Source organism: Pipistrellus kuhlii, unplaced genomic scaffold (assembly GCF_014108245.1).
Source record: "Pipistrellus kuhlii isolate mPipKuh1 unplaced genomic scaffold, mPipKuh1.p scaffold_m20_p_51, whole genome shotgun sequence".
Classification (NCBI taxonomy): Eukaryota; Metazoa; Chordata; class Mammalia; order Chiroptera; family Vespertilionidae; genus Pipistrellus; species Pipistrellus kuhlii.
In genome coordinates, this window is record NW_023425553.1 from 1,500,276 (window position 1) to 1,527,979 (window position 27,704).

The window sequence follows — 27,704 nt, forward strand, 5'->3', positions numbered from 1 at the left end:
CGGAATCGAACCCGGGACCCTTCAGTCCCCAAGCCAACACTCTATCCACTGAGCCAAACCGGTCTCAGCTAAATTTATTTTTATTTCTTGGAAATGTAAGCTTGCATTTCCATTTAGTGCTTGCCTGTTGATGGTAAATAAGAGGCAAAAAATGACAGCATTAATAATTATTTGGTTTCACCAATACTTCCTTTGAAATAAACTTTTTCCCCTAAAATCCATAGGAGTAAAATAAAGCTAGTCAATAAAATAAAGCTGGAAATAAAATAAAGGTAGTTTCCACATTTGATTTTTATTATATGTCATCTTTATTGTATTTTACAGTAGGGCCACTGAAGGCAATAAAACATCAGAAGTGTTCAAAATGCTAAAATCAATCTTATGGACTTTCTAACGATGTAAACAGGAAATTACAGAAAACATATAACGGAAAGCACAGAACGTTGCTATCTAACTTCATTATCAGATGGTCCTCGTCGTTCACAAAGGTAAGAGTTCTATAGCCAGTTGTTTGGCTGAAAATTACTTTTCCTCTCGAATCAAAATATACCAGAGTCAATCGGAACGCAATATTTCTTAGAGATCGTAAGCAGACTGAACCCACACCTGGCTTAGTGACGAGATTTTGCTTGAAAATGATATAGTCGTTGGTGAAGATGACGTGCAGAGGGAAGCCGAAGTTGAAACCCGACCACTTCCAGGAGAATTTCCCCTCCTTGAGGACCATTTTCCCACATCGCATGCTGTGTTTCTCCAGTTCTGTTTCATTGGCGTATCGGGGCCCGATTTCCCTGCTTCGCTGCGCCCTCAGCAAGGTGAACCATTGTTGTTTATAAACCCTCGATAACCATTCTGAAGGGATGAGGGTATCTTCCTCAATGACTCTTGTGGAGGCCAGGTCACAGATGATATGCTGAAACCTCAGATTTTTAAACACCGCTTGAAATGGCCTGCCTCGTCTGGTCTCCAGGAAGGCCACGCTGGCGTTACGTCCTCTGAGCCTAGAAAACCAGTGGTTGGCTCGCTCTAAAAGCTGTTGTATGGTTCCTCTCCAGGCCGGGTTGAGACGAAGGAACACCCACTCTTTAAGCGTGGTGTACACGTCTATTTCCTTTTGTATCACCAGTAAGTCGGCGGAAGAAATGAGCTGGCTCATGAGATCTATGCTGATTTCTTTGAAAAGTTCCACAGTGGGATGCGTCATGAGATTGTGGAGGAGCCAGGCAAAGCATTCTGTCTTCAGGGACGCTGCCCCGTAGGCTTCTGCTGTTGCGTAATAGCCACATACAGTTTTCGCGTTCACTGCCTCCTTCATGATCTCCTCACACATTTCGATCAAGTCCTCTACCTGAAGCAGGCACGCCGTTGCCAAAACTCTTGAGACTCGAAGGGGCTCCCGTAGGTCATATTCATCCCTGTACAAGGAACCCAGCACAAAGTTCAGGGACTCGACGTCAATGTTGTGGTCCCTAATGTCCAGGTCGATAATATCTTTGTTGGAGTGATCGCAAGAATTTCTAAGCAGAGTAGCAAAGTAGACTGACTGACGCAGGTACCTCTTGTGTAGGCACCACACTTGGCCCAGAGCGCGGATTTTAATGTCACTGGTTTCCCCATTCAGAAAGAACGTTTGGTAAGCGTACTCGGATGTGATCACTTTTTTACTCTGACTCCTAGAGGCCTCTTGTGGGAAATTCACTTCTGGGCCCAGAGACCTGCGGCTGTTCTCGACCTCTGGCTCCCCAGAGGGTAAGGTCCGCTTGCGTTTGCCACGGGATGATACATTTCGGGGGCCTGGCTGATGCCTATCAGTTGGGCCTAATTCCCTGCGCCCCAGCAAGCGACTGGTCAAGTTCCCCATCGAGGAAGACTATCCGATTCCGGCCTAGGGGGACTGTTTTAGACTTTTTGTTGCAGTGGCATTCCAGCGTCCCTCACCTCAGCTTATGCCCGAGCCTCACTGAGACCCAGAGCGACAGTTACAAACGTCACAGAGGTCCTGTATCCTTTAACGGCCGCCCGGCCACGCCCCCGTGAGGCCACGCCCCCAGCCACCCACCACAGCCCGTGGCCCCGCCCACTGCGAGGCCCCGCCCAACCGCTGTGGCCCCGCCCCCTGCCTCGGAGTCTTCCGTGAACCTGACAGCTAATCAAAGCTTCAGCCTCTAGGTTTTCCTCCAGAATGTTTCTCTAAAAGGGAAATGACTGAATGAAAGAAAGGCTTTTTGATCAGCGTGTTAGAGATTGCAACGCATTCACACATTCTCAGTACCAGTGTGTGGGGACATTCAATGGGGGCAGTCCTAAATACAATCATTTACCTACAACTGGTAGCGATTTGAAAAGGTTAACAGTCTGGCCGGTGTGGCTCAGCGGTTGAGCTTTGATCTATGAACCAGGAGGTCATGGGTCAATTCCTGGTCAGGGCATGTTCCCCGGTTTTGGGCTCCATCCCCAGTGTGGGGTGTGCAGGTGGTAGCTAATCAATGGTTCTCTCTCATCATTGATGTTTCTCTCTCCCCCTCTCTTCCCCTCTGAAATCAATAAAAATATTTTTTAAAAATGTGAGCAGTGTGGTATCTCATTATTTTATTTGTTTTTGATTACTGGAGGGCAGAAGAGGTTTTTAAAAATTTCCAGGAAGGTACATTTTCATATTCTTTGCTGATTTCTGAAATGTTTACATATCTTCTCGCCTCATGGATTGCTAAAAGCTTCTTTTAACAATTTTCATTTACCATTTAATTTTTATGGAGTTCTTTTCTGTAAAGACATTTTCATTCTTTTTTAAAAATATTTTTTGTTGATTTAAAAAATTTTTTAATTGATTTCAAAGAGGAAGGGAGAGATAAAAACATCAGTGAGAGAGAATCATTAATTGGCTGCCTCCTGCATGCCCCCTACTGGGGATCTAGCCTGGATATGTGTCCTTGACCAGAATCAAAGCTGGGACACTTTAGTGTGCAGGCCAAGGCTCTACCCACTGAGCTATATCAGCTAGGGCAACATCTTTATGCTTAAGAGGCCAAATCAGATTTTCCAAATATGGGTTTTTATATCTCTGTTTATAGAGAGCCTTGCCTTATCTGAAATTAGATAAATATTGTTCTATATTTCCTTGCTGAACTTTCATGGTATTATTTAATAATTTTAAACATTTGGATATTCTTATACTTTGAAGGGACAGAAGCCATATATAATACAAAATAAAACATACTTTATAAAACAATTTTTTTTGCAAACAGAAAAAATACACATATATGTATATGCATGCAGAGAGATACTGCAAGCAATAGACAAGATTGCACCATACATGCCTGATCAGCATGGCTCAGTGGTTGAGCTTTGAACCAGGACGTTAGGGCACATGCCCAGGTTTCAGGCTTGATCACCAGTGTGGGGCATGCAGGAGGTTCAATCAATGATTCCCTGTTATCATTGATGTTTCTCCCCTTCCCTTCCTCTCTCTCTCTCTCTCTCTCTCTCTCTCTCTCTCTCTCTCAACAACAACAACAACAAAAAAAATGACAGAGCAGGGAGCCAGAGATCTGGGCCCTTCATAATATCCCTGATGAAATTGTAACCAACTTGCCTGGAACTCACCCTCCCACTGGAATGCCTGTTCTATGGACTATGAATTAGTTTGAATCAAGATTTTCTTTTGTTTGCACTAACTGGTTTGGCTCAGTGGATAGAGTGTCATCCTGCAGACTGAAGAGTCCCAGGTTCGATTCCGGTCAAGGGCATGTACTTTGGTTGCGGGCACATCCCCAGTAGGGGGTGTGCAGGGGCAGCTGATCGGTGTTTCTTCTCTCATTGATGTTTCTGACTCTCTGTCCCTCTCCTTTCCTTTCTGTAAAAAAAAAAAATCATATATATATATATATATATATACATTTTCTTTTATTTAAAGCTAAAAGCATCTTAACTGACACAATAAACATTGTAGATTTTTCTGAGGGAGGCAGAAAAAAATCTGGATCATAGGATAGACACTGCCACTTCCAAGCTGTGTCATCTCAGACAAAAATATTAATCCTCTCCGTGCCTCAGTTTCCTCATATGAGAAGTGAGAACACCTGTACTTCCCAGGGTTGCTCTGGAAAGCTTTAAACAAAGCAATGTAAGTCAAGCTCTTTATTACTATCATAAAGGTACCTTGGAGACAGAAAAGAACATAAAGTCAGTTATATATCTGGATGCTCTTCTATTTCCAAGTTTTTACCCTGATGCCATGTCTCACCCACACAGCAAACCCTCTCACCTGCTCGCAGCTCCTCCCTTCATACCCATAAGGATATTCTTTTACATAATTACAGTGCAAAAGCATAAATTCAGAAATTTCCACAAGGACACATTATCCGATATAAAGCCCATATTCACATTCTGCTATTTGTCCTAATGTCTTTCGTTTCCCCTCCCCCCCCCCCCAATCCAAGCTCACACATTGCACTGAGTTATGTGTTTTTAGCTACCTTTCATCTAGAACAGTTTCTCAGCCTTTCCTTGATCTAATTCATTTATTTGTTTTAAAGAATAAAGGCCTGCCAAAACTGGTTTGGCTCAGTGAATAGAGTGTCGGCCTGCAGACTGAAAGGTCCCAGGTTCGATTCCTGTCAAGGTCACGTACCTTGGTTGGGGCCACATCCCAAGTAGGGGATGTGCAGGAGGCAGCTGATCAATGCTTCTCTCTCATTGATGTTTCTAACTGTATCTCTCCCCCTTCCTCTCTGTAAAAAATAAATAATATATATATATATATTTTTTTAAAAAGAATATGAGCCCTTTATTTTGTAAAGTTTCCATAATTTTTTTATTTTATTTATTTATTTATTCATTTATTTATTTATTTTTACTGCTTGGAGAGAAAGAAAGGGAGAGGGAGAGAGAGATAGAAACATCAATGATGAAAGAGAATCATTGATGGTCTGCCTGCTGCATGCCCAATGATGAAAGAGAATCATTGATGGTCTTCCTGCTCCCTCCTTCCCTCCTTCCCTCTCTCTCTCCCTCCCTCCCTCCTTCCCTTTTGTTGTTTCTTTGCTTACAAAACCAAAAGAGAATTTACTGGAAGGAGATGAGAGCTCACAGAACTACAGGCAAAGCTGGAGTAGGGGAAAACCATCGGGAAGTCCCTGTGATCTGGTGGAGGAAATGAAGGGCTCTCCATGAAGCTCTGGGGAGGACATGACTCAGCTTCTCTGTTTCTCTCTGGCGACGTTCAGGAATGCAGTGGGCAGTGGACTGGCTTTCTGGTCATGCAACTGTGCTTTGAAGACCGCCCGGCTCTGTTCAATGCTCTGCTGTTGCCATTTTGAAATTCTTCATAAGCGTAGACCCTGCATTTTCATTTTATTAAGAGTCTAGTTTGTTTTAGAGCGATTTTAGGTTCACAGCAAAACTGAAGGGAAAGTGCAGAGATTTTCCATATACACTGAGTGGCCAGATGATTATGATCTCTGAATGCATAATAATCTGGCCACTCAGTGATATCCTATATAATAAAAGAACATTATGCAAATTGTCCCCTCAACCAGGACTTCAACCAGCAGGCGGCCAGCCAACCACCTATGTCCCCTCTCCCTGGCCAGGCTGGCCTGACCTCACCCATGCATGAATTCATGCACTGGGCCTCTAATCTATATATACTGCGTGGCCAGATGATTATGTGTTCAGAGATCATAATAATCTGGCCAATCAGTGTATGTCCTGTCCCCACATACAGAACTTCCCCCCAAGTGATATATTTTTGGAAGGAACATCACAGAAGTTCTTCTTGGAGCATTTCACCAGAAGACACATGGTATTAATTTGTCTTATTGTTCTTGTAATTTTTTTTAAATCCCCACCCGAGGATATTTTTTCATTGATTTTAGAGAGGGGGGGGGGAAATACCGATGTGAGAAATATTGATTTGTTGCCTTCCCTGCCTGCTCCGACCATGGGTTAAATCAGCATCCTGGTTAATGTGCCCTGACCCAGAATTGAACCTGTGACCCTTTGGTGCATGGGATGTTATTCCAACCAACTGAGCCACACTGGTCAGGGCTGTTCATATTAATTTTTGTTGTTCATTTCAATTCTGATCATTTGATTAAGGTGGTGTGCCTATATATCTCCACTTGAAAATCAACATCCCATATCTTGTAATTAATAAGTATTTGCAAGAGGTATTTTAAGACGGAAACTTTTCAGTTTCCTAAAAATTGTTCCCTAATTTTTATCCAATGGTCTTAGCATCCATTGATGAATCTTATCTGAATTAAATATTATTTAGATAGTTGCAATATGACTTTCTAAATCTCTTATGTATTTCTAACCCTACATTATTTTATATTATATATAAATATAATTTTATACATCATATGCATTTTTTATTTATATGGATTTAGCATTTATATTTATAAAATATAAACATATATAACTATTTATGAAAATTTATAAATATCTAATTTTTATCTCTATTGTTTGATATTGTTGTATATATCAAGCATTAGAAAGTTATTTTGAAATCAAAATATATATTACCTGTATCTATTTTATTTTTTAAAATATCTATTTTTTATTTCAGAGAGGAAAGGAGAGAAACATCAATGATGACAAAGAATAATTGATTGGCTGCCTCCTGCACGCCCCGTACTGGGGGATCAAGCCCTCAACCCAGGCATGTGCCTTTGGACAGAAATGAACCCAGGACCCTTTAGTCCACAGGTCAATGTTCTATTCACTGAGCCAAACCGGCTAGGGCAGTGGTTGGCAAACTCATTAGTAACAGAGCCAAATATCTACAATACAATGATTGAAATTTCTTTTGAGAGCCACATTTTTTAAACTTAAACTTCTTCTAATGCCACTTTTTCAAAATGGACTCGCCCAGGCCGTGGTATTTTGTGGAAGAGCCACACTCAAGGGGCCAAAGAGCCGCATGTGGCTCGAGAGCCGCAGTTTGCCGACCACGGGATTAGGGCACCTATATCTGTTTTATATCAAGATCTAAACCTACTTTCCCTCACCTCCACTCCAATCTGAGTTATAATCCATCACTGCCATTCATTTTGGTATTAAACTTGTCCCATGTTTGGCCAGTGAGAGCTTCAAATTGTTCCTGTGTCATTTTGATCCGTTTTACTTCAGTTTTGAGCACTTTGTAACTTTCTGGCACAGCTATCTGTCCCAGGCTCACCTTATCGTTTCTCTCAGTCCTGGAATCAACTTTTTCTTCAAGAAGCCCTGGTTTGCCTAGCCAACATGGCTCAGTGATTGAGCATCGACCTATGAACCAGGATGTCATAGTTCAATTCCTGGTCAGGGCACATGGCTAGGTTACGGGCTCAATCCCTAATGTGGGGTGTGCAGGAAGCAGCTGATCAATGATTCTCTCTCCTCATTGATGCTTCTCTCTCTCTCTACTTCTCTGGAATAAATTAAAAAAATACATATATTTTTTAAAAGCCCCAGTTCTTTTTAATGGAAAAAGGTATTTGGAAATGAATATCTGGGTGCTATGAGATTATTATTATTATTTTAAAATATATTTTTTATTGATTTTTCACAAAGAGGAAGGGAGAGGGACAGAGAGTTAGAAACATCAATGAGAGAGAAATATCAACCAGCTGCCTCCTGCACACCCCCCATCGGGGATGTGCCCGCAACCAATGTACATGCCCTTGACCAGAATCGAACCTGGGACCTTTCAGTCCGCAGACCGATGCTCTATCCACTGAGCCAAACCAGTTTCGGCTGCTATGAGATTGTTTGTACTCAACAGGCACTGCTTCTTAGTGGACAGAACTGACATATACTTTTTTTTTGGTGATATTGGAGAAGCTTTTCTTGCTGCAATCTCATCCGCCTCCATACTCCTCTCTAGCTCCTATACTTACAATTCATTACATAGTTTTCATGCCTTGTTTTTGTCACTACAGTTCTTAAGTGCAATTAACTTCATGGCCTGCCTGGAAAATACATAATTGCTTTCCAATTCTTAGTTTAAGCATTATTTTCTCTCTGAAGTTGCTTATGGTTCCCTAATTAAAACGGAATATTCCGCTCTGTGACCTCCGCACTGTATGAAAAACAGACACCATAACAGCATATAGATCACTTTATTGCACATAGTCATGTACCTGCCCGGCTTCTCAGGTTACTGAGGGCAGGAACTGTTTAGTATTTTATTAAAGTTAATACTTGGTGAAAGAAAGAACAGCAGGAAGAATAACTGAACAACTGATCATTCTGCAGTTGTTTCTTCTTAACTTGCTTATTGGTGCTTGATGTCATCCAATCTGTAGAAATCGAAACACACACTCACACACGGTGGGAAGGTACATTCTACAGCTTGCCAGGACAGACCCAGCCTCCAAAGGTTTTCTCCAAGTACTGGGCCACAGCCAGGGTCAGGTGATCATTAAAAGGTGTAGCCACGACCTGGATCCCGAGAGGAAGTCCTTTGGCATCCAGACCCAATGGGCACTGGGTCACAGGCAAACCCAGGGCACTGAAGATACCTGAGTGGAACGAACAAGAAGAATGTGAGAAATCAAGACCTGTTCTTGAAAACTTCTTTTCTCCCCTCAATTGTACAGTGATGGTGATGATAGTTACGAACATATATGTAGAGTTTACTAACTGCTGGACTCACCTAGGGACTTTATGTGAATGAGACATTTGAATGATCACAACAAAACCCATGAGACAGGAACTTGTATTAATGATTCCTATTTTACAGATAAAATAACTGAAGAACAGAGAAGTTCGATAACATAGCTATGATTACTGGGCTAGTAGAAGCTCAAATCAGGATCTGACTACAGAAAATGCTACTTCTAATTTGCCCTTTGTAGCATTTTCAGAAAAATGAGCTAATATGGGACATCTTATTGCATTATGAATTTTCTTTTCATTTATAAAAATTTGGTGTATAATTTTGTGGTAGTTGAGATTTGTAAATTGTAATTATTTACCTCATTCATGTTTTTTATAGAGCGTTAGAGTAAAATAAGATTTCTTATTTTAAAGGTACAAATTAATGATAAATTTACAGAATTGTGTAGCCATGCCCACATTCTATGTTTAGAAAATTGTCATCACCCCAAAAAGAAACTACCCTTTTTTCCCGAAAATAAGACAGCGTCTTATATTAATTTTTTTCTCCCAAAGTTGCGCTAGGTCTTATTTTCAGGGGATGTCTTATCTTTCCATGCACTAGGTCTTATTTTCGGAGGATGTCTTATTTTCGGGGAAACACCGTACATAAAAGAAGTTGCTCTCCATCCCCCTCTTCCTGATCCCCTAGAAACCACTTTTACACTGCCAAGGAGTGTGTCTACTGAATAGATATATAAAATGTTGATTATACATTCCCCAGCTGATGGACAACTGGGTTAATTAATACCTTTTGGCTATTGTTAATTATATTGCGACTAGAGGCCAGGTCATGAAATTCGTGCACAGGAGGGGGGGGTCCCTCAGCCCGGCGGGTGATCAGGGCCTGTTGGGGCTTTCCCTCCCCTGGCTGCCGACAGCTGGCCCCGCCCCTGCCACTGCCACTGCCACTGCCACTGCTGGCCATCTGTATGGAGCTGCCCCCATCACCAGCTGTCTCCCTCTGTGGGCAACAGGCATGGGGGATGATCACTTGGCTGGCATAGGCCTCCCTCTGTGGGGCCATTGGTTGCAGGGACCCCGGATTGATCGCCCCACAGAGGTAGGCCACACCCAGCACCACCAGCCTGGTAGCCTGGGCCTCCCTCTTTGGGGCGATCATGGAGCACCGCTCCCATCGATTGCCCCGCTGGCCGGTGGCCTGGACCTCCTTCTGCAGGGCAATCTTGGGGCAATGGCTAGGCCCCCTGACCAATTGCACTGCACCTGGCCTTGGCTGGCCTGGCGCCAGTGCATGTCTTAGTGTGGTCATTGGGAAGGTCGTCCAGATAGTCGTTCGGTCGTTTGGTCGGTTTGCATATTATGCTTTTATTACTATAGATAAGCATTCTTGGACAAGTCTTTGTAAGGACATACGTTTTCATTTTTCTTGAGTATTTCTATAGCAGTGAAACTGTTGGGTCATATGATTAATTAACATTTAACCTTTTAATGGAAATGCCCAAACGTTTTCCAAAAGAGCTGCCCAATTTTTGCTATGTGTTCACCAGCAATGTATGAGGGCTCCAGTTCCTTCACATCTTTGTTAACAATTCTTTTGGATTATAGCTCATCCAGTGGGTGTACAGTTATCTCACTGTGGTTTTTAAATATGCATTTCCCCGCTGACTAATGATGTTGAGCATCCTTCATGCACTTAGTGGCCATTTTGAATATCTTCTTTGTAACCAAACCTATTAAAATCCATTGTTCATATTTAAATTGAGTTTTAGTCTTATTATTGAGTTTCAAGAGTTCACGTATTTGGAATATAAATCACTTAGGGATGCATAATTTGCAAATAATTTCTCCCAGTCTGTGAATGTTTTACTTTCTTGAAGGTGTTTTATAAAGAAAAAGTATTTAATTTTGCTGAAATTCAATTTATTGTTTGTTTTTTTTTCTTGTATTACCGGTATTTTTGGAGCTGAATCTAAGGAATCTTTGTCAAACCAAGGGTCACAAAAACTTACTCTTACATTTTCTTCAAAATGTATTGCAGTTTTAGCTTTTACACTTAGGTTTGTTACATTTAGGTTTGTAAATGGTATATGAGGGGGTATGATTTAATTCTTTTGCATGTAGACATGCAGTCATCCCATCACCATTTATTGAGAAGCCTATTATGCCGGGGCAGCATGGCTCAGTGGTTGAGCAGGAGGTCATGGGTCGATTCCTGTTCAGGGCACATGCCTGGGTTCCAGGCTCGATCCCAGGAGGAGGCAGCTGATCAATGATTCACTCTTATCATTGATGTTTCTATCTCTCTCTCTCTCCCCCTTCCTCTTTGAAACCAATCTATAATAATAAAAGTGTAATATGCTAATTAGACCAGACATCCTTCCTTCCATCCTTCCAAATGAAGCCAGGGCTGCTGGGGAAGCCCAGTCCCGGGTGCCAGAGGGAAGGCTGTGCTGGCAGCCGGGGGAAGGAAGGCCTACTCTTGCATGAACTTCATGCATCAGGCCTCTTGTAAAAATACATTTAAAAAAGTAAAAACCTGTTATTTCCCCCATGAAATTGTCTTTGAACCTTTGTAAAAATCAATTGAACATAAATATAGGGACTTATGTTTGTACTCTGAATTCTATTGATTATATATGAACTGAGTGGCCAGATTATTATGATCTCTGAATGCATAATAATTTGGCCACTCAGTGTGTGTGTGTGTGTGTGTGTGTGTGTGTGTACACATTAGAGTCCCAGTGCATGAATTCGTGCATGGGTGGGGTCTGGCCAGGGTCTGGTCAGCCTGGTCAGGGGGAGGGGACATGGGTGGCTGGCCAGCCTGCCTGCTGGTCGAACTCCTAGTCGAGGGGACAATTTGCATATTAGCCTTTTATTATATAGGATATACACTGAGTGGCCAGATTATTATGCGTTCAAAGATCATAATAATTTGTCCACTCAGTGTATATTTGTATACATGTAAATCTATACATATACAATACACACATATATATATATATTCTTATACCAGTTGTACTAGTATACATATATATACATACATATACTTATACACATATAGCAATTGCTATGAAGTAAGTCAGATATTAAAATTACCTGCATTAAAGTAAACATAAACATATGCTTCAATAAATAATGTTATTATCACTATTATTGATACTTGTAAGGCACTTTATATACATTTCAACATTTAATCCTTCCAACAATCCTGCAAAGTACATGTAGCATCCTCATCTTTGCTATAAAAAAACTAAGCGCAGAAATTAAATATCCTAGTGCATTTATCCATCTTGTAAGCATCAGCTAAGTATAAAAATATCACAGCTGCCTGAGCAGCAACTGAGAAGAGTATTGCTCTATAGGAAAAAGAAAAACACAGCTAAAATCCCAACTTATAATTCTACGTTGTTGATAGAAGGTCGCCCAAGCCTAGTACGTTTTCAGCTTCAGTGGAGGAAATTAAGGCAAAATAATGCTAAGTATTATTGAAGCAAGCATATAGTGGAAACCACACTGGCTTTGAAGTCAGAGATGAAATGCACTTGGATTCCAGCCTTGACTCTGACCCCTTAAGTTACCCTGTTTCTTCACTTTTTGAAAACATGTTTTTATTGATTTTACAGAGAGAGGGAGAGAGAGGGCGAGTGGGAGAGGGAGAAACATCAATAAGCTGCCTCCTCCACATCACCTACTGGGGATGGGAGTCCAAAACCTGGGCCAGGAATTGAACCAGTGACCACTTAGTGCAGTGGTCAGCAATCTGCAGCTCGTGAGCCACATGCGGCTCTTTGACCCCTTGAGTGCGGCTCTTCCACAAAATACCACGGCCTGGGCGAGTCTATTTTGAATAAGTTGTGTTAGAAGAAGTTTAAGTTTAAAAAAAAAATTGGCTCTCAAAAGAAATTTCAATTGTTGTACTGTTGATATTTGGCTCTGTTGACTAATGGGTTTGCCAACCGCTGATTTAGTGCATGAGTCAATGTTCAATCCACTGAGCCACACCATTAGGGCTGTTTTTCATATCATTTACAATGTACCTGCTATGAAGGACTTCTGGGAGCCTTAAGTGAATAATATAAAGCATTTCTAGCTCATAGTATCTGGCACATAATAGATACTTGATACTTGATAAATGGCACTATTATCTGTCACAGATCTTGTATCCACATTATAAGGCATATCACCTGGTTCACAATGGGAGCTCTGTAAATGTGCTTACGCTTAAACTATAGGAAAAAGTTCTCAATTGTGACTAACTTCTACCTTGGCATTCAGTATACCAGAACAATGGATAGTGTATAAAAGTTGCAGAGAAATTTATAGACAGAATAATTTGAGGCTAGTTTTGTACAAAACCACCCTTCACTTGGTTTCAGCTTACTAATAACCCTTGGTGCTATATTGGTTCATGAGCTGAGAATGATAAAGCCTTTAGAAGGTAGATTAAGTTCTTTAGAAACTATTGTTAAGACTCAGGTAGAGTTCTGGAATAAAAATCAGAAAGCAGAAGCTGGGCCGGTGTGACTCAGTGGTTGAGTGTCAACCAATGAATCCAGAGATCAGGATTAGATTCTCAGTCAGAGAACATGCCGGTTTGCCAACTTGATCCCCAGCAGGGGGCGTGCAGGAGGCAGCAGATCAATGATTCTCTCTCATCATTGATGTTTCTAACCCTCTCACCCTGTGCCCTCCTCTCTCTGAAATCAATAAAAACATATTTTTAAAACAATAGGAAGCAGGAGTGTAATTTCTGGTGTGAGGATTGATCTTTGGGAGTCACCAAGCAGGTCTCTATGACACGGTGTCCTTCACTATAGAACAGGATTCAGCTTTCATTTATTCTTGGAAGCTTTGAATGACATGTTGTGCTTCAAACAGTGCCAGGGCAGAGATACAGTACATTATGCAAACAACGTGATGTGTATTATCAAGGAGGAGTTCCTTCTGAGCTCGAATTCCTTCGTTGAACAGATTTCTGTATGATTACAAATAATCATTAGGGAGACAGCTGGCTGCTGCTGCGCCTCACCAATAAAACACACCCCTCCCGCATCCCCTTATTTTCTTCTTGGGAATTCTGCCAGAAGGGCTGGGAGCAAGTGTTTGGGTAAGCAAGTGGGATTTGCTATCTGCTTCTGCAAGGCCCCGTGGGACGTATTGTTTCTCCAACATCTGTAACATCATGAATGCACACGGGTCTAACAGACCGGGACAAATAAACTATGCAGCGCCAGCTCTCCTGAGCTGTCTGTGCTGACAGGGAGGCCAATGAGATGAAATAGGAAAGGCCATGTGCATTGTCAAGAGTGGGAGGTCTCTGGGAATTCCTGCCTAGGGAGGCCTTTGGGAGGAATAAGCATCGGAGAGAGGAATAGATGTGTGGCCTAGGTCTGTCCTTCTCTGTTCTTCTGTTATTATATATCTTTCCGAGAATCTCGGCCATTGTCATAATTTCAGCTGTCATCATCACTCAGCAGATGATCTCACACCTATATTCCCTGACCCACATTTCATACCTATCCAACCAAATTCCACTTTAAAAAAAACAACAACTATATTTTATTGATTTTGTACAGAGAGGAAGGGAGAGAGATAAAGAGTTAGAAACATCGATGAGAGAGAGTCATCAATCAGCTGACTCTTGTACCCCCGCTACTGGGGATATGCCTGCAACCAAGGCACATGCCCTTGACTGGAATCGAACCCAGGACCCTTCAGTCCCCAAGCTGACGCTCTATCTATTGAGCCAAACCAGTTTCGGCCAACCAAATTCCTCTCTGACACCTCCATCTGAATATCTCACAGAAACCACAAACTTAAAAAAAAAACACACAAAAAACACAACCTTGCAAAAATAACTGCTTTCCTCAAGGAATGCAATCTAGACGGCAAGTTAAGACACAAACATGAAGAGATCTTTAATAAAACAAGAAGAAATATTCTCAGAAACCAACACAATCGTGATTCCGATAAATAGTGATAGAGAATCTCAGAAGATGGATCTTTCACTGTGGGCTGAGGGTAAGAGTGGTCAGAGTTGAGAATAGGAACCAGGTTTTCAAAAATGAGTTGGTCTTGGGCTAAAATTCAGGCTGTGTTGCTCTTTTTTAACCGCAGGGAACATCATATTAGACTAATCTCCAGTGTTAATAATAATCAGTGAGAAAGCTGATAAGTAACAGAAATGTTTATAAAAATAAATTAAATAAAAACAAAAGCAGAACAAAACAAAACCAAAAAAGTTGTAACTGATAATTTTCTCTTTAGGTTCTTTCCTATAGACTAGGGAGGTGGGGAACCTTTTTTTCTGCCAAGGGCCATTTGGATATTTATTTCTTTATTAAATATATTTTATTGATTTTTTACAGAGAGGAAGGGAGAGGAACAGAAAGTCAGAAACATTGATGAGAGAGAAACATCGATCAGCTGCCTCTTGCACACCCCCCAATGGGGATGTGCCTGCAACCAAGGTACATTCCCTTGACTGGAATAGAACCTGGGACCCTGCAGTCCACAGGCCAACGCTCTATCCACAGAGCCAAACTAGTTTTAGCTACTTATTTATTTTTTAAATATATTTTTATTGATTTCGGACCGAAGGGAAGAGGGAGAGATAGAAACATCAATGATGAGAGAGAATCAATGATTGGCTACCTCCTGCATGCTAATATTGGGGATGGAGCCCACAACCCTGGCATGTGTCCTTGACAGGATTTGAAACTGGGACCCTTTAGTCACAGGCTGACACTCTATCCACCGAGACAAACCAGCTAGGGCCATTTGGATATTTATAACATCTTTGGAAGCCCACACCAAATTATCAACTTAAAAATTAATCTGCTATATTTGGTCAACCATTTAAGCAATTCACCCCTAATGCCTTGGCAGGGCCAGACCAAATGATTTTGTGGGCCTTTGATGGCCCGCAGACCGGATGTTCCCCCCCCCCCCCCCCCAGCTGCTATCGACAATTACATATGTTTCCTGTCTTCAGAACTTGAGTAGCTAGGTGATAGAAACTTGTTTCAAAGATTCAAGGAACTGGAAGTGAGTGACCAAAGCAAAGAATTAGTATAAAGAGGAGTCAATGAAAGATAATATCAACTGTCATTTGATACCCTCTCCTCCTCAACCTCCATAGCCCTTATGCCAAGTCCTTTACATGTACTATTTAATTTACTCCTGACAGAAGCAATGCAAGGGATAGATTACCCTGAATTCCTAGAGAAGGAATAGATTCAGAAACATTCAGTGTCTTGCACCAGGAAACACAGGTAATAGAATCAAGTATTTCCACTTAAGTAAACCAAACTCTGAATTCCAAGTTCAAGTGGACCATATACAGATTTTTAGAGTAGGAAAGTATATAGTGTGGTCCCCTGGAAGAGACTTTTTAGGAACCATAGTAACCGACCTGGTACATTGCCAGGGGCCTTTGGACCTCATATAACCAAAGTCCAGACACAGCTCCCAAACCACTTGAAACTGAAACACGTGGGTGAATACTAGAAAGACTCAAACTCAGAAGTGATCATAGCTAGGCGAACAGATGATCATCTTGGAGAATTACATTTTGTACTGGTATTTCCTGGTAAAGCAGCTGACTGGGCATATTATGCATCAGACCAGTCATGGCAGCCTTTGGATTCAGTCAGTTCATGCTGTGTTACTGGAGACAAGTCACTGAACCTCCCTGAAGACCAGGGCTGTAAAATGTGATACTCATCTAGAGGAAATGGTAAACATCTAGAGGAAATGGTAAACAACATAGACAGATGAACAAGAACAGACCCAGAGATAAGGAGCCATGGGTCAGACTGTTAAACCTCAAACGGAGGGTGGGGATAAAAGGGAGAGATCAGCCAAAGGACTTATGTGCATACATATGAGCCTAACCAGTGGTCAAGGACAATAGGGGGTGGGGGCATGAGTGGGGAGGTGGGGGATTGGAATGGGAGGTTGAAGACAAATATGTGATACCTTAATCAATAAAGAAATTAATTAAAAAACAACAACAACAACAAAAAACATGATACTCATATTCACTTGCAGAGTTTTCTTAGGGAGAATGCAGATATTAGCAAGTCACCTTCTACATATGACAATAGCAACTGTTTTCTGCCATTTGATTTTTTAAAAAATATTTGTATTGATTTTAGAGAGGAAGGGAGCGGGAGAGAGAGATATAAAAACATCAATGAGAAAGAATCACTGATCAACTGCCTCCTGCACGCCCCCTCCTGGGGATGGAGTACGCAACCTGGGCATGTGCCCTTGACAGGAATGGAACCTGGGACCCTTTAGTCCCAGGCCGACACTCTCTCCACTGAGCCAAACCAGCTAGGGTTGCCATTTGTTTTTAATGACACATCATCCTTGGACAGCAAAAGGAGAGAACACTTTTCTTGGGAGATATCTGTCTCTTTAAGATTAAAGAGTATAGCCAAAACCGGTTTGGCTCAGTGGTAGAGCGTCGGTCTACGGACTGAAGGGTCCCAGGTTCGATTCCCGTCAGGGGCATGTACGTTAGTTGCGGGCACATCCCTGATAGGGGGTGTGCAAGAGGCAGCTGGTCGATGTTTCTCTCTCATCGACGTTTCTAGCTCTCTATCTCTCTCCCTTCCTCTCTGTAAAAAATTAATAAAATATATTAAAAAAAAAGATTAAAGAGTATAAGGAATACTAGGTACCTGTGTAAGCGAAGTTGAAAGGTCTTGTCAGAGGAACATGATGCTTGGGAGCTACCGTGGGATGCGAGGGATATAAGAAGACACCATCATCACCCAGCATCTCCATCAAGTCTTTATTCAGGCTTTCTTTCATTGCCTTAAACTTTTGGTATTTCTCAGGGCTGTATTTGATCTTTGATTCCATCAAGGCCAGTCCTACAGAATGATAATATATAACAAGTAAAGGTAGGAAACTTCATTTTAAATCTTAGTGTTCTTTATCTTTTCTTTTGTAAAGTATATTTTTACTGATTTTAGAGAAGAGACGAGAGAGAGAGAGAGAGAGAGAGAGAGAGAGAGAGAGAGAGAGAGAGAGAGAGAGAAATATCAATGATGAGTCATTCATTGGCTACCTCCTAAATGCCCCCTACTGGGGATTGAGCCCGCAACCTGGGCCTATGCCCTGACTGGGAATTGAACTGTGACCTAATTCATAGGCCAACGTTCAACCCCTGAGCCATGCAGGCCGGGCTACTTTATCTTTTCTTATTCTATAACACTGAGAAAGTTAAAAAGTGATGAAAAACAAACCTTATAACCTGGCTACCCATACATGAACATGGTTAATCATTGAATGTAACTCCTCATCTTTTTCGGTAATGCTATATATCGACTTCCTACCTTCTCCCACAGAATGCTGTACCATAAGGATTTGTATGACTGCATAATATTTTAATTGTAGGAATGTAAATAGGCTTTTCTAGCCCATGATTGTTGGGCATATAAACTTTTTCTGAAACTTAAATGCTGCAGTAAAATCTTCATGCATGTAATTCTTAGAAAACTTTATAATGGAATTATATTTCTAGAGGATTCTATTTAATGTATCTTCAAGATTTAAATTATATTTTATGAAAAAAATAATACATACAGGTTTTGAAGTACATATCATAAATGATTAATGCATATTTAGTATTTAAGAATATTTACATATTTTAAAATAGAGTTTACTTATTTTAAAAATAAATTTATTGTTCTCAATCCTGTATAATAAAAGCATAGTATGCAAATTGTCCCCTCAACTGGGAGTTCTTCAGGGCCCCTTTAAGAGTGAGAAAATGTCCGCACTTGGGTTGATCCATTTGACCCTTGGCTGGTGCGAATTTTCATAGGGGAAATGGAAAAGGGAGGAGTTGTTTTAGTCTCCTGCTTCTACTATCACTGCCACTGAAGGCTTCACTGTTACTTTTATTTTGTCGTGCTGCTGTCATTGGCTCTTTCAACACAGAACAGTGTAGCTAAGCCCCTGACATTACCTAGGATGATAAAATGTGATTTCTTTGACATAAAATGGCATAAGACAACTCAAGAGTTCATTAAACACTTCATACCGGTGTATGAAATTTCATGGTTATTGCACAACAAAGAGGACACCAGTGACTAGAATACTGTCAAGATTCTTTTTTTTAAAAAATTTTTATTGATTTTTTCCCTTATTTTTAAAATTAAATTATATGTCAAGATTCTTTTGAAAAAAAGTAACTCTCACAAATACTAGCATAGCTCAGCTTTCCTCAGTGTTGCATTGTGGTAAGATATTCTCCCCGCCCCTAAAGACAGCAAACCAGAGAAAAGATGATTTATATACCGATGGCAGGGATGGTGTGCGCTGATAGGCCCAGGCACCATTTCATCAATTCCCACAGAGGGCTGACAGGCTTTCCATGGTCACTAAGCAGATCCACAAATTTCATAGGTTCCTGAGGGTGAAGAAAACTTTATTAACCAAGGTCACCCAACAAATTTAATTTAAAAAAAAAAGAACTAGGAAGGAAAAGATTAACATGTAATTGTGAAAATAAACATATGGATGTACTAAAACAGGAAATACATGTATTCTCTCAAAGACAGTATGGTTCAGACAAACGTGAATAGGAATGATCATAGCAGCACTATGAATAATAGCCACCTAGCAATTAGCTGATGAATAGATAAACAAAATATATTAATTCAGTAGAATATTATCCAGCCATAAAAAGAAATAAGGTGCTGGATACAAGGCACAACATGGATAAAATGTAAAAAAAACCCAAAACATTATGCTAAGTCAGTGGTCGGCAAATTCAGCAGTCAATAGAGCCATATATCAACAGTACAACAATTGAAATTTCTTTTGAAAACCACATTTTTTAAACTTAAACTTCTTTTAACCAATTATATGCGGGCCACTTCTTCAAAATAGACTCGCTTAGGCCATGGAAGAGCCACACTCAAGGGGCCAAAGTGCTGCATGTGGCTTGCAAGCCGCAGTTTGCCGACCACAGTGCTAAGTGAAAGAAGCTAGTTATAAAACACCACATAATGTATGATTACATTTATTTGAAACTAGAGGCCAGGTGCATGAATTTGGGGCCATCTCACCCAGTCCCAATTGGGGCCAGCCAGGGGGAGGGAACACGGGAGGTTGGCTGGCCAGCCGCAGGGAGCGACTATGGGAGGTTGGCTGGCGGCAGGAAGTTAGCTGTGGGAGCACACTGACCACCAGCGGGCAACTCCTGCATTGAGCATCTGCCCCCTGGTGGTCAGTGCATGTCATAGCAACTGGTTGTAACAGTTGCTTGGGTGTTTATATATGTATAGATGCCTATAGTAAGGAAATATAAAGATACCAAAAATAGATTAGTTTTTAAAAAATATATTTTATTAATTTTTTACAGAGAGGAAGAGAGAGGGATAGAGAGTTAAAAACATCGATGAGAGAGAATCATTGATCAGCTGCCTCCTGCACACCCCCTACTGGGGATGTGCCCGCAACCAATGTACATGCCCTTGACTGGAATCGAACCTGGGACCCTTCAGTCCACAGGCCAACGCTCTATCCATTGAGCCAAACCGGTTTCGGCAGTAGATTAGTTTTTGCTTAAGACTGTGGGTAGGAGTGGTGAGGAGATTGGAGGGGGTGACTGAGAGTAAGTATGGGTCTCTTTCTATGGTGTTGAAAATGTTCTAAAATTGATTGTAGTGATGGTTACACAATTCTGCAAATGTTTTAAAAATCATTTAACCGTATGCTTTAAAAGAGTGATTTACATGATCTGGAAGTGGTAACTCAATAAACCTCTTACAATAAAGCTACAAAATGGCCATAAACAAGTATGGTTGAGAAAAAACCAACAATATAATGTACTGTTCTTAAGAGATGAACCATCACTGAGCAACATGGTAGAGTGCCTATGAATAGCAGCTCTGAGTCAGGGATCATAGTTCAAGGTAGGGGAGACCAGATTTTTCGCCCTTTTGTCTTATTTGAGGTATTTTCTTTCAGGACCAATTTTAACAATTAGCACCTATGTTATAAGCTTCTCTAAGCTATAAGAGAGTATTTCCTGCAAACGAACTCAGAATACAATATTTGTTACTGATCTTTGATTTAGTTTTGTTCATACTCTGATTATGAATCTACATGTCAGAGTCAAACATCCAAACTTGTGGATTTACATGAATTTCCTATTCTGAGAGATGTCCAAACTGCTTATATAAAGGAAACTATTGGTCTCTTAAACACAAATATAGTGACAACTTATTTTCCTTAAGGTAGAAAGGGATCATGAAAGTGCTCCCTTATTTGTAGGGCTAGTAAATGTCAGGAACTTTACAAGAAATATTTTTTTATTTTAAAAATATTTTTATTTATTTCAGAAGGAAAGGAAGAGGGAGAGGGAGATGGAAACATCAATAATGACAGAGAATCATTGATCGGCTGCCTTCTGGTCGCCCCCTACTGGGGACTGAGCCCACAACCGGGACATGTGCCCTTGACTGGAATTGAACCCTGGGCCCTTCAGTCCACAGGCTGACGCTCTATCCACTGAGCCACACCGGCTAGGGCTACAAGAAATATTCTTAATCCAGAAAATAGTCCTGTAACACAGGCATCAATAGCTTCATTTCACAGATGAGTCGAGTGAAGGATAGATAAGAACTCCCCTACCAAGAAGAAAATAGAGCTAAGAAGTGACTTGCAATTTGAATTTGGGTCTGTCACACTCCTAACAGCCAGCATATGTAAAAAAGTTAAAAGAAATCACTTTTCTATTTCTTCATAATGTCAACTTATTACTCTTAAAAATTCATATTTAATATCCGCAACAAGCCTGAAGAAATCATAAATAAAACAACTTTCACAAGTACCCACATCAGCTTCCAAACTTAGCAAATAAGAGGAGGGTGAGATTACATTGAAAAAAAGCAGATAACTGTGTGCATAACCCTAAGAACCTCTGATGGGGAGGCAACGTAAGATCTTGATAACTGGGGTTATCTAACCGCTTTATGCTTTACTGCAGCCTAAATGCTCTGATACCCACCCAGCACATGGTATAATGCAGTGGTCGGCAAACTGCGGCTCGCAAGCCACATGTGGCTCTTTGGCCCCTTGAGTGTGGTTCTTCCACAAAATACCACGGCCTGGGCGAGACTATTTTGAAGTGGAGTTAGAAGAAGTTTAAGTTTAAAGAATTTGGCTCTCCAAAGAAATTTCAATTGTTGTACTGTTGATATTTGGCTCTGTGGACTAATGAGTTTGCCGACCACTGGGATAATGGAAAAAAAACTCACGCCCCTGTGCCTTGTCCATAATGTTACCTCTGCTTGAAACACCTTTTATCACTTCTTTATCTGAGTAAGGCCTCCACATTATTCACGTATTGGTGGATAGCAACTCCTCTACCAGGAAGATTTCCCTGACTTCCGCATAGAGATCGGCCCACCCTCTCTGATCCTACAACCATATATGCTTATCCGGGTATAGCACTCACCAAGCTGTATAATCTTTCATTATTTAACAATGTCACCTATTTGCTTATTCATTTCATTCCCCCATATTGAAAGTATATGGTCCACAATAGAAGGTCAGTAAATATTTATGAAAAAAGAAGGAAGGAAAGAAAGCAGTGAACATACCTTCCCGTCAGGTCCCTTTGCTGACATCATTGTGACCCATAACTGGAACGAATACTTCATTTGCTTTAGTTTAACATGTTGAACTGAGGCTCCTAGTATATTTTCCAGGTGATCCACAACCTTAGAGAAACGGAGATAAAACAATAGACAAACATGTTTAGGAAAAAGAGATGTCATTGGAGAGTGGTGTAAGCAAGATGGCTGATAAGAAAGTGCTAGGCCTCGTTTCTTTTTCTTTTTTTTAATCTGTTCTTATTGATATTTATTTATTTATTTATTTTGTTAGTTAGTTAGTTAGCTTAAAATATATTTTTACTTATTTCAGAGAAGGGAGAGGGAGAGAGAGATAGAAGCATCAATGATGAAAGGGAATCATTGACAGGCTGCCTCCTACATGCTCCCTCCCTACTGGGGATTGAACCCACAACCCAGGCATGTGCCCTTGATCAGAATCGAACCTGGGACCCTTCAGTGTGCAGGCCGATGCCCTATCCACTGAGCAAAACTGGCTAGGCTGTTTTGAGAGAGAGAGAAACATCAAAGAGAGAGGAACACTACCACTACCACTACCACCACCACCACCATCACCAACGTATCACCCTCATCATTGATCCACTGCCTCCTGTATATGCCCTACTGAGGATCGAGCCCAGAACCCAGGCATGTGCCCTGACCAGGAATGGAACTGGCGACCTCTTGGTTCCTGGATTGATGCCCAACCGCTGAGCCACACTGGCCGGGCTAGGCATTCATTTCTTCATGGAGAAACACCAACATACAGACCAAGACCAAAGGAGCTCTGTGGGGGCTCTGAAAACCAGTTAAGACACTTCAGCAATAAAACAAATGACCGGAAAATAAAAGCTGCACCCAAAATGCTAAGACATCTCATGGTAACTTTGCTCATTCTGGTCCCATCGCTTTCCTGGTACAGTGCAGACAGATTGGGAGGAAACCATCCAACTACTAACTTCTACCTTAGGATGAAATGAAAAGAGAAGTGGCATTTGCTTGCAGAGTTCTGGTTAGTATAGAGGCAGCCTGGGGGCGCTGGTGTATCTCTTGCCTGACAGGAGCACTGATGGGAATAGAGGCACAGTTTGTATAATCAGGTTGGAAGCTATCAAAAGCAGTGGTTGGAGCTGTGGCATAAGAGTTGCAAGGTTACCGCAGACCTGTGGGTGTCTGGGTATAAGATATTACAGGCAGAGCAGTAATATAAACCAACTGAGGGCTTGAGAAGAAGCAAGGATGAGACATTTAGGGAAATTAAGACATTAAAAGTAGTCATGTGTATAGAGGAACTGGATTTTTAAAATGCACAAACCCCCAAAAGACCCATCTCCACAGTTTTTAAAAAAATATATTTTATTGATTCTTTTTTTATAGAGAGGAAGGGAGAGGGATAGAAAGTTAGAAACACCAATGAGAAAAAAACATTGACCAGCTGCCTCTTGCACACACCCCAATGGGGATGAGCCCTCAACCAAGGTACATGCCCTTGACCGGAATCGAACCCAGGACCTTTATAGTCCACAGGCCGATGCTCTATCCACTGAGCCAAACCAGTTTTGGCCATCTCCACACGTTTTGAGAGAACAGGAAATGAGACACCACCAATGGAAATAAATAAAGTTCCAGCAAGTGTCCTAAAGCAATGGAGACCAATACAATAAACTGTCAGACAATTTACAATAATCCTTTTCAGGAAGTTTTGTGAACTACAAGAAAACACCAAACAGACAACTAAACAAAATTAGGAAAATAACACATGAACAAAATGAGTTCAACAAAGAAATAAAAACAATAAAAAAATCCAGAAATTCAAAAATACAATAATTGAACTGAAGAAATTCAATAGAAAGTTTCCAAAGTAGACTTAACCATGTAGGAGACAAAATCAGTGACCTGAACATTAGATATTGCCCAGTTAGAGGAGCATAAAAAAAGCCAATGGGAATTATGGGCCACAATGAAAATAAACAAGTTTCATATTGTGGGAATTCTAGAAGGAGAAGATAAATATAAAGGGACAGAAAGTAGATTTAAAGCAATAATGACAGAACAACTCCTAATCTTGGGGAAAGAAATGAACATCTATACTCACGAAGCCCTAAAGATGCAAAGAGGTTGAACACAAATAGAGCTACACCAAGATGGATTATAATTAAGTTGTTAAAAGTAATGTGCTAAGTGAAATAAGCCAGTCAGAGAAAGCCAAGTATCACATGATCTCACTCATATGTGGAATCTAATGAACGAATAGTCTCAGAGATATAAAAGCATGGGACAGACCGTCAAATCTCAGAGGGAAGGCGGGGGAGGATAGGTGGGTGGGAAGAAATCAACAAAAGAACTTGTATGCATACATGCATAACCCATGGCCACAGAAAATAGGATGTTGAAGGCTTGGGGGGTGAAGGGGGTAGGCTAGAAGGGACCAATGGGGGTGGGGACATATGTAATACTTTCAACAATAAATATATTTTTTAAATTAATAAATATAGCCTCGGGTGAGTATTTAAAAAAAAAAAGTGTTGCCTGCCCCAATTTTTTTTTTAAATCAGTATTGGATATTAATATTGAATGTCAACTGTAATTGAAAAATAATTAAAATTAAAATAAGTGTTAAAAAAAAAGTTAGAGAGAAAGAAATTTAAGATTAGCAAAAGCAAAGAGAGACGTTAGATACAAGGGAACTCCCATAAGGCTATGGGTGGATTTTTCAACAGCAACTTTTCAAGCCAGGAGAGAATGGACTGCCATGTCGGTCTGAGTCTATTAAAGCAATCTTTTTCATTTAAATTTTATTTTTTAATATATTTTTATTGATTTCAGAGAGGAAAGAAGAGGGGGAGATAGAAACATCCATGATGAGAGAGAGTCACTTATCAGCTGCCTCCTACCCGCCCCCTACTGGGGATCAAGCCCATAACCCAGGCATGTGCCCTTGACCAGAATTGAACCTGGGACCCTTCAGTCCACAGGCTGACACTATCCACCGAGTCAAACCGGCTAGAGCTAAAGTGATCTTTTATAGCACTCAAGTTTATAATTGTCTTCCTTTAGATTTCACAGATATGTTTCAACTAATTTGTAGGTGTTGTACAATCATTTTTGATTAGTTATTTCTGGTATATCAGGATGATTCTGACTTAAGGATTACATGACTTTAATCAAGACACTTGTTAACTTTACTGTGAGAATTTTACATAAATTTTCTTGATGTTAGAGATATAAAATTACATGTTTTCCAAATAATGATCTGTACTATTTTTAATAGTGCCACGTTTATTTACTGTCGCTTTTTAAAAAGTATTTTTAACATTTGACAGGCTTCTTCTTCTTCTTCTTTGAATGAGCTTTTGCTTTTAAAATGACAAATCTGTTTCATTATTATAGACGTATTTAAAGAATAAAAAGCAGATTAGAATTGGTATATATGCAATGTAATCTCAATTATATAAAATCTACATCTACACATAAGCATATAAGAAAAACTGGACAGATATGACAAAATAGTAATACGGTAGCAGTTACCTCTGAGCAATTTCATTCTTTGCTGTATTATACTTTATTTTTAAATGTTCCTTTTTATTATTAAAAAACATGTAAAACATAAAAAATAGCTATAAAAATCACACCAAAAGTTACTTAGTTGTACTACTAAGTTGTGATCAACTTAATTCTGTATTCTGACACAGAAATATCTGGTAGACAGTGATGGAATAGGCTGAGAATGGCATCTATTGGCCTAAATATGAATTCCATTAAAGAGATTCTATTTATAATTACCTTTTTCTGAGCCTGAATGAGTTCCGGGTCCACTTTGGACATTAAAAATGAGCCACCGTCATGTTCCATCCAGTAAAATTTCAAGTCCTTTAAATGTACCTTTTCATCCAGTTTTAACCTGTGGAGGAATAAAAAGAAACTGGTCTGAACAAATTACTTATATATACACTCACTGGTTCAATCTTAACAGTTGAGTATTTATTTGCTCTCGTGGGGCACCCCCTGCCCCTAGAATTTTGTGCCAGAAATAGTGATAAGCCTTTAGAATTCATACTTTCAATTAAGAATATTACTCTGTCTACATGAGAAAGGACAGTCAAGAATGGTCAAGACTGAAGATGGAGTAAAAAGTCAGAGGGCTCTAGTGAGCAATTATTGTAGTCTACAAGAATAACCATGGCGACAGAAATGTAATGATGTGGGAAATAATTGTGAGGTAATCTTCATTGGAGATTGCTTAGACATAGGAGTAATACAGATGGGGAACCAGGCTTTGTGTCTGGGCTGATTATAGCACAGTCACGGGAACTGGGGAAGAACAGAAGTAGCAAATCATTTTTGTGGGGTTTGGACAGAGAACGAAAATCCGTTATAGACACACTGAGTTCCAAGTCCTTGGGATGCCCAGGAAGCTGGTTAATATACACTCCTTTGCTAAGGTGAAAAGAAGCTCTTGGAGATGTGTATTTGTGAATCCACAATGTACAGGAGGAAATTGAAGTAGCAGGTATACATGGAGTCTTCCTGGGAGGTTGGGGAAAGAGAGAAGAATGAATTGAGCCAAGACCCTCTAGGGTAGCGGTCACCAACCTTTCGGACCTCATGGACCACAGACCACTGGTTGGCGACCACTGCTCTAGGGTATCAGTATTTTAAGGATGAACCACCAAGAGAGATAAAAAGGAAAAGGCATAGATGTAGGAGCTATATCAGAAGAGTATGAATCACAAAATCCTAAGGTAGAGATTGTTTCAAGAAGAAAGGAATAGCTGAAGACAGTTTGGCTCAGTGGGTAGAGCGTCGGCCTGCAGACTGAAAGGTCCCAGGTTCGATTCTGGTCAAGGGCATGTACCTTGGTTGTGGGCACATCCCCAGTAGGGGTGTGCAAGAGGCAGCTGATTGATGATTCTCTCTCATCGATGTTCCTGTCTATCCCTCTCTCTTCCTCTCTGTAGAAAATCAATAAAATATATATATTTTTAAAAAGTTAAAAAAATAAAAAATAAAGTGACAAAAAAAAGAAGAATAGAATAGTCAATAGAGGTAACCAGTTATAAGATCAGAGAACGTGACAAAAAAATTATAGCGGTGGATAGGTGAAAACCACAATGTAGTTCAGGTATGCTTAATCAGTAATGGAAAAGAAATATCTGAGAGAGTACTGGAACATGTGATCCGGAGCATGGGTCAAAGTATTTAAGAGCAAAGCAAAAAGAAAGACATTTTCTCTACTCTAGAGGGGAAATGAGAAATTAATGGCTGGGGAACTAGAGAGTTTGATGTAAGGAACTGAAGGAAGTTCCACAGATTGCATTTTCTTGGGAAAGTAGATAGTGGGGCCATTTATGTCTGCTGTGCAAGGTGTAATAAAGAGCTGAAACCGGTTTGGCTCAGTGGATAGAGCGTCGGCCTGCGGACTGAAAGGTCCTGGGTTCGATTCCGGTCAAG

The 27,704-nt window shown here is 40.6% G+C and overlaps 2 protein-coding genes across 3 annotated transcripts in view; both read right to left on the reverse strand.

Annotated features, from left to right (window-relative positions):
* Positions 1–378: 378 nt before the first annotated feature.
* LOC118706457 (germ cell-less protein-like 1) lies at positions 379–2,047 on the reverse strand. Its single transcript, XM_036415791.2, has one exon. The coding sequence runs from the start codon at positions 1,859–1,861 to the stop codon at positions 380–382; it is 1,482 nt and encodes a 493-aa protein (XP_036271684.1). The 5' UTR covers positions 1,862–2,047; the 3' UTR covers position 379.
* A 6,042-nt stretch (positions 2,048–8,089) lies between these two features.
* FAAH2 (fatty acid amide hydrolase 2) overlaps positions 8,090–27,704 on the reverse strand; it is a 47,833-nt gene continuing 28,218 nt past the window's right edge. For both annotated transcript variants that reach the window (XM_036415789.2, XM_036415790.2), the window contains exons 7-11: positions 26,037–26,154; positions 22,242–22,361; positions 18,928–19,039; positions 17,301–17,495; positions 8,090–8,507 (exon numbers count right to left, since the gene is read on the reverse strand). In XM_036415789.2, coding sequence (XP_036271682.1) covers positions 8,332–8,507; positions 17,301–17,495; positions 18,928–19,039; positions 22,242–22,361; positions 26,037–26,154 — 721 coding nt within the window. In that variant the 3' untranslated portion in view covers positions 8,090–8,331. The remainder of the gene's footprint in view (positions 8,508–17,300; positions 17,496–18,927; positions 19,040–22,241; positions 22,362–26,036; positions 26,155–27,704) is intronic.

Bases quoted from the DNA above. Each gene is read 5' to 3' on its own strand.
- LOC118706457 (XM_036415791.2), bottom strand. From the start codon at position 1,861: ATGGGGAACTTGACCAGTCGCTTGCTGGGGCGCAGGGAATTAGGCCCA.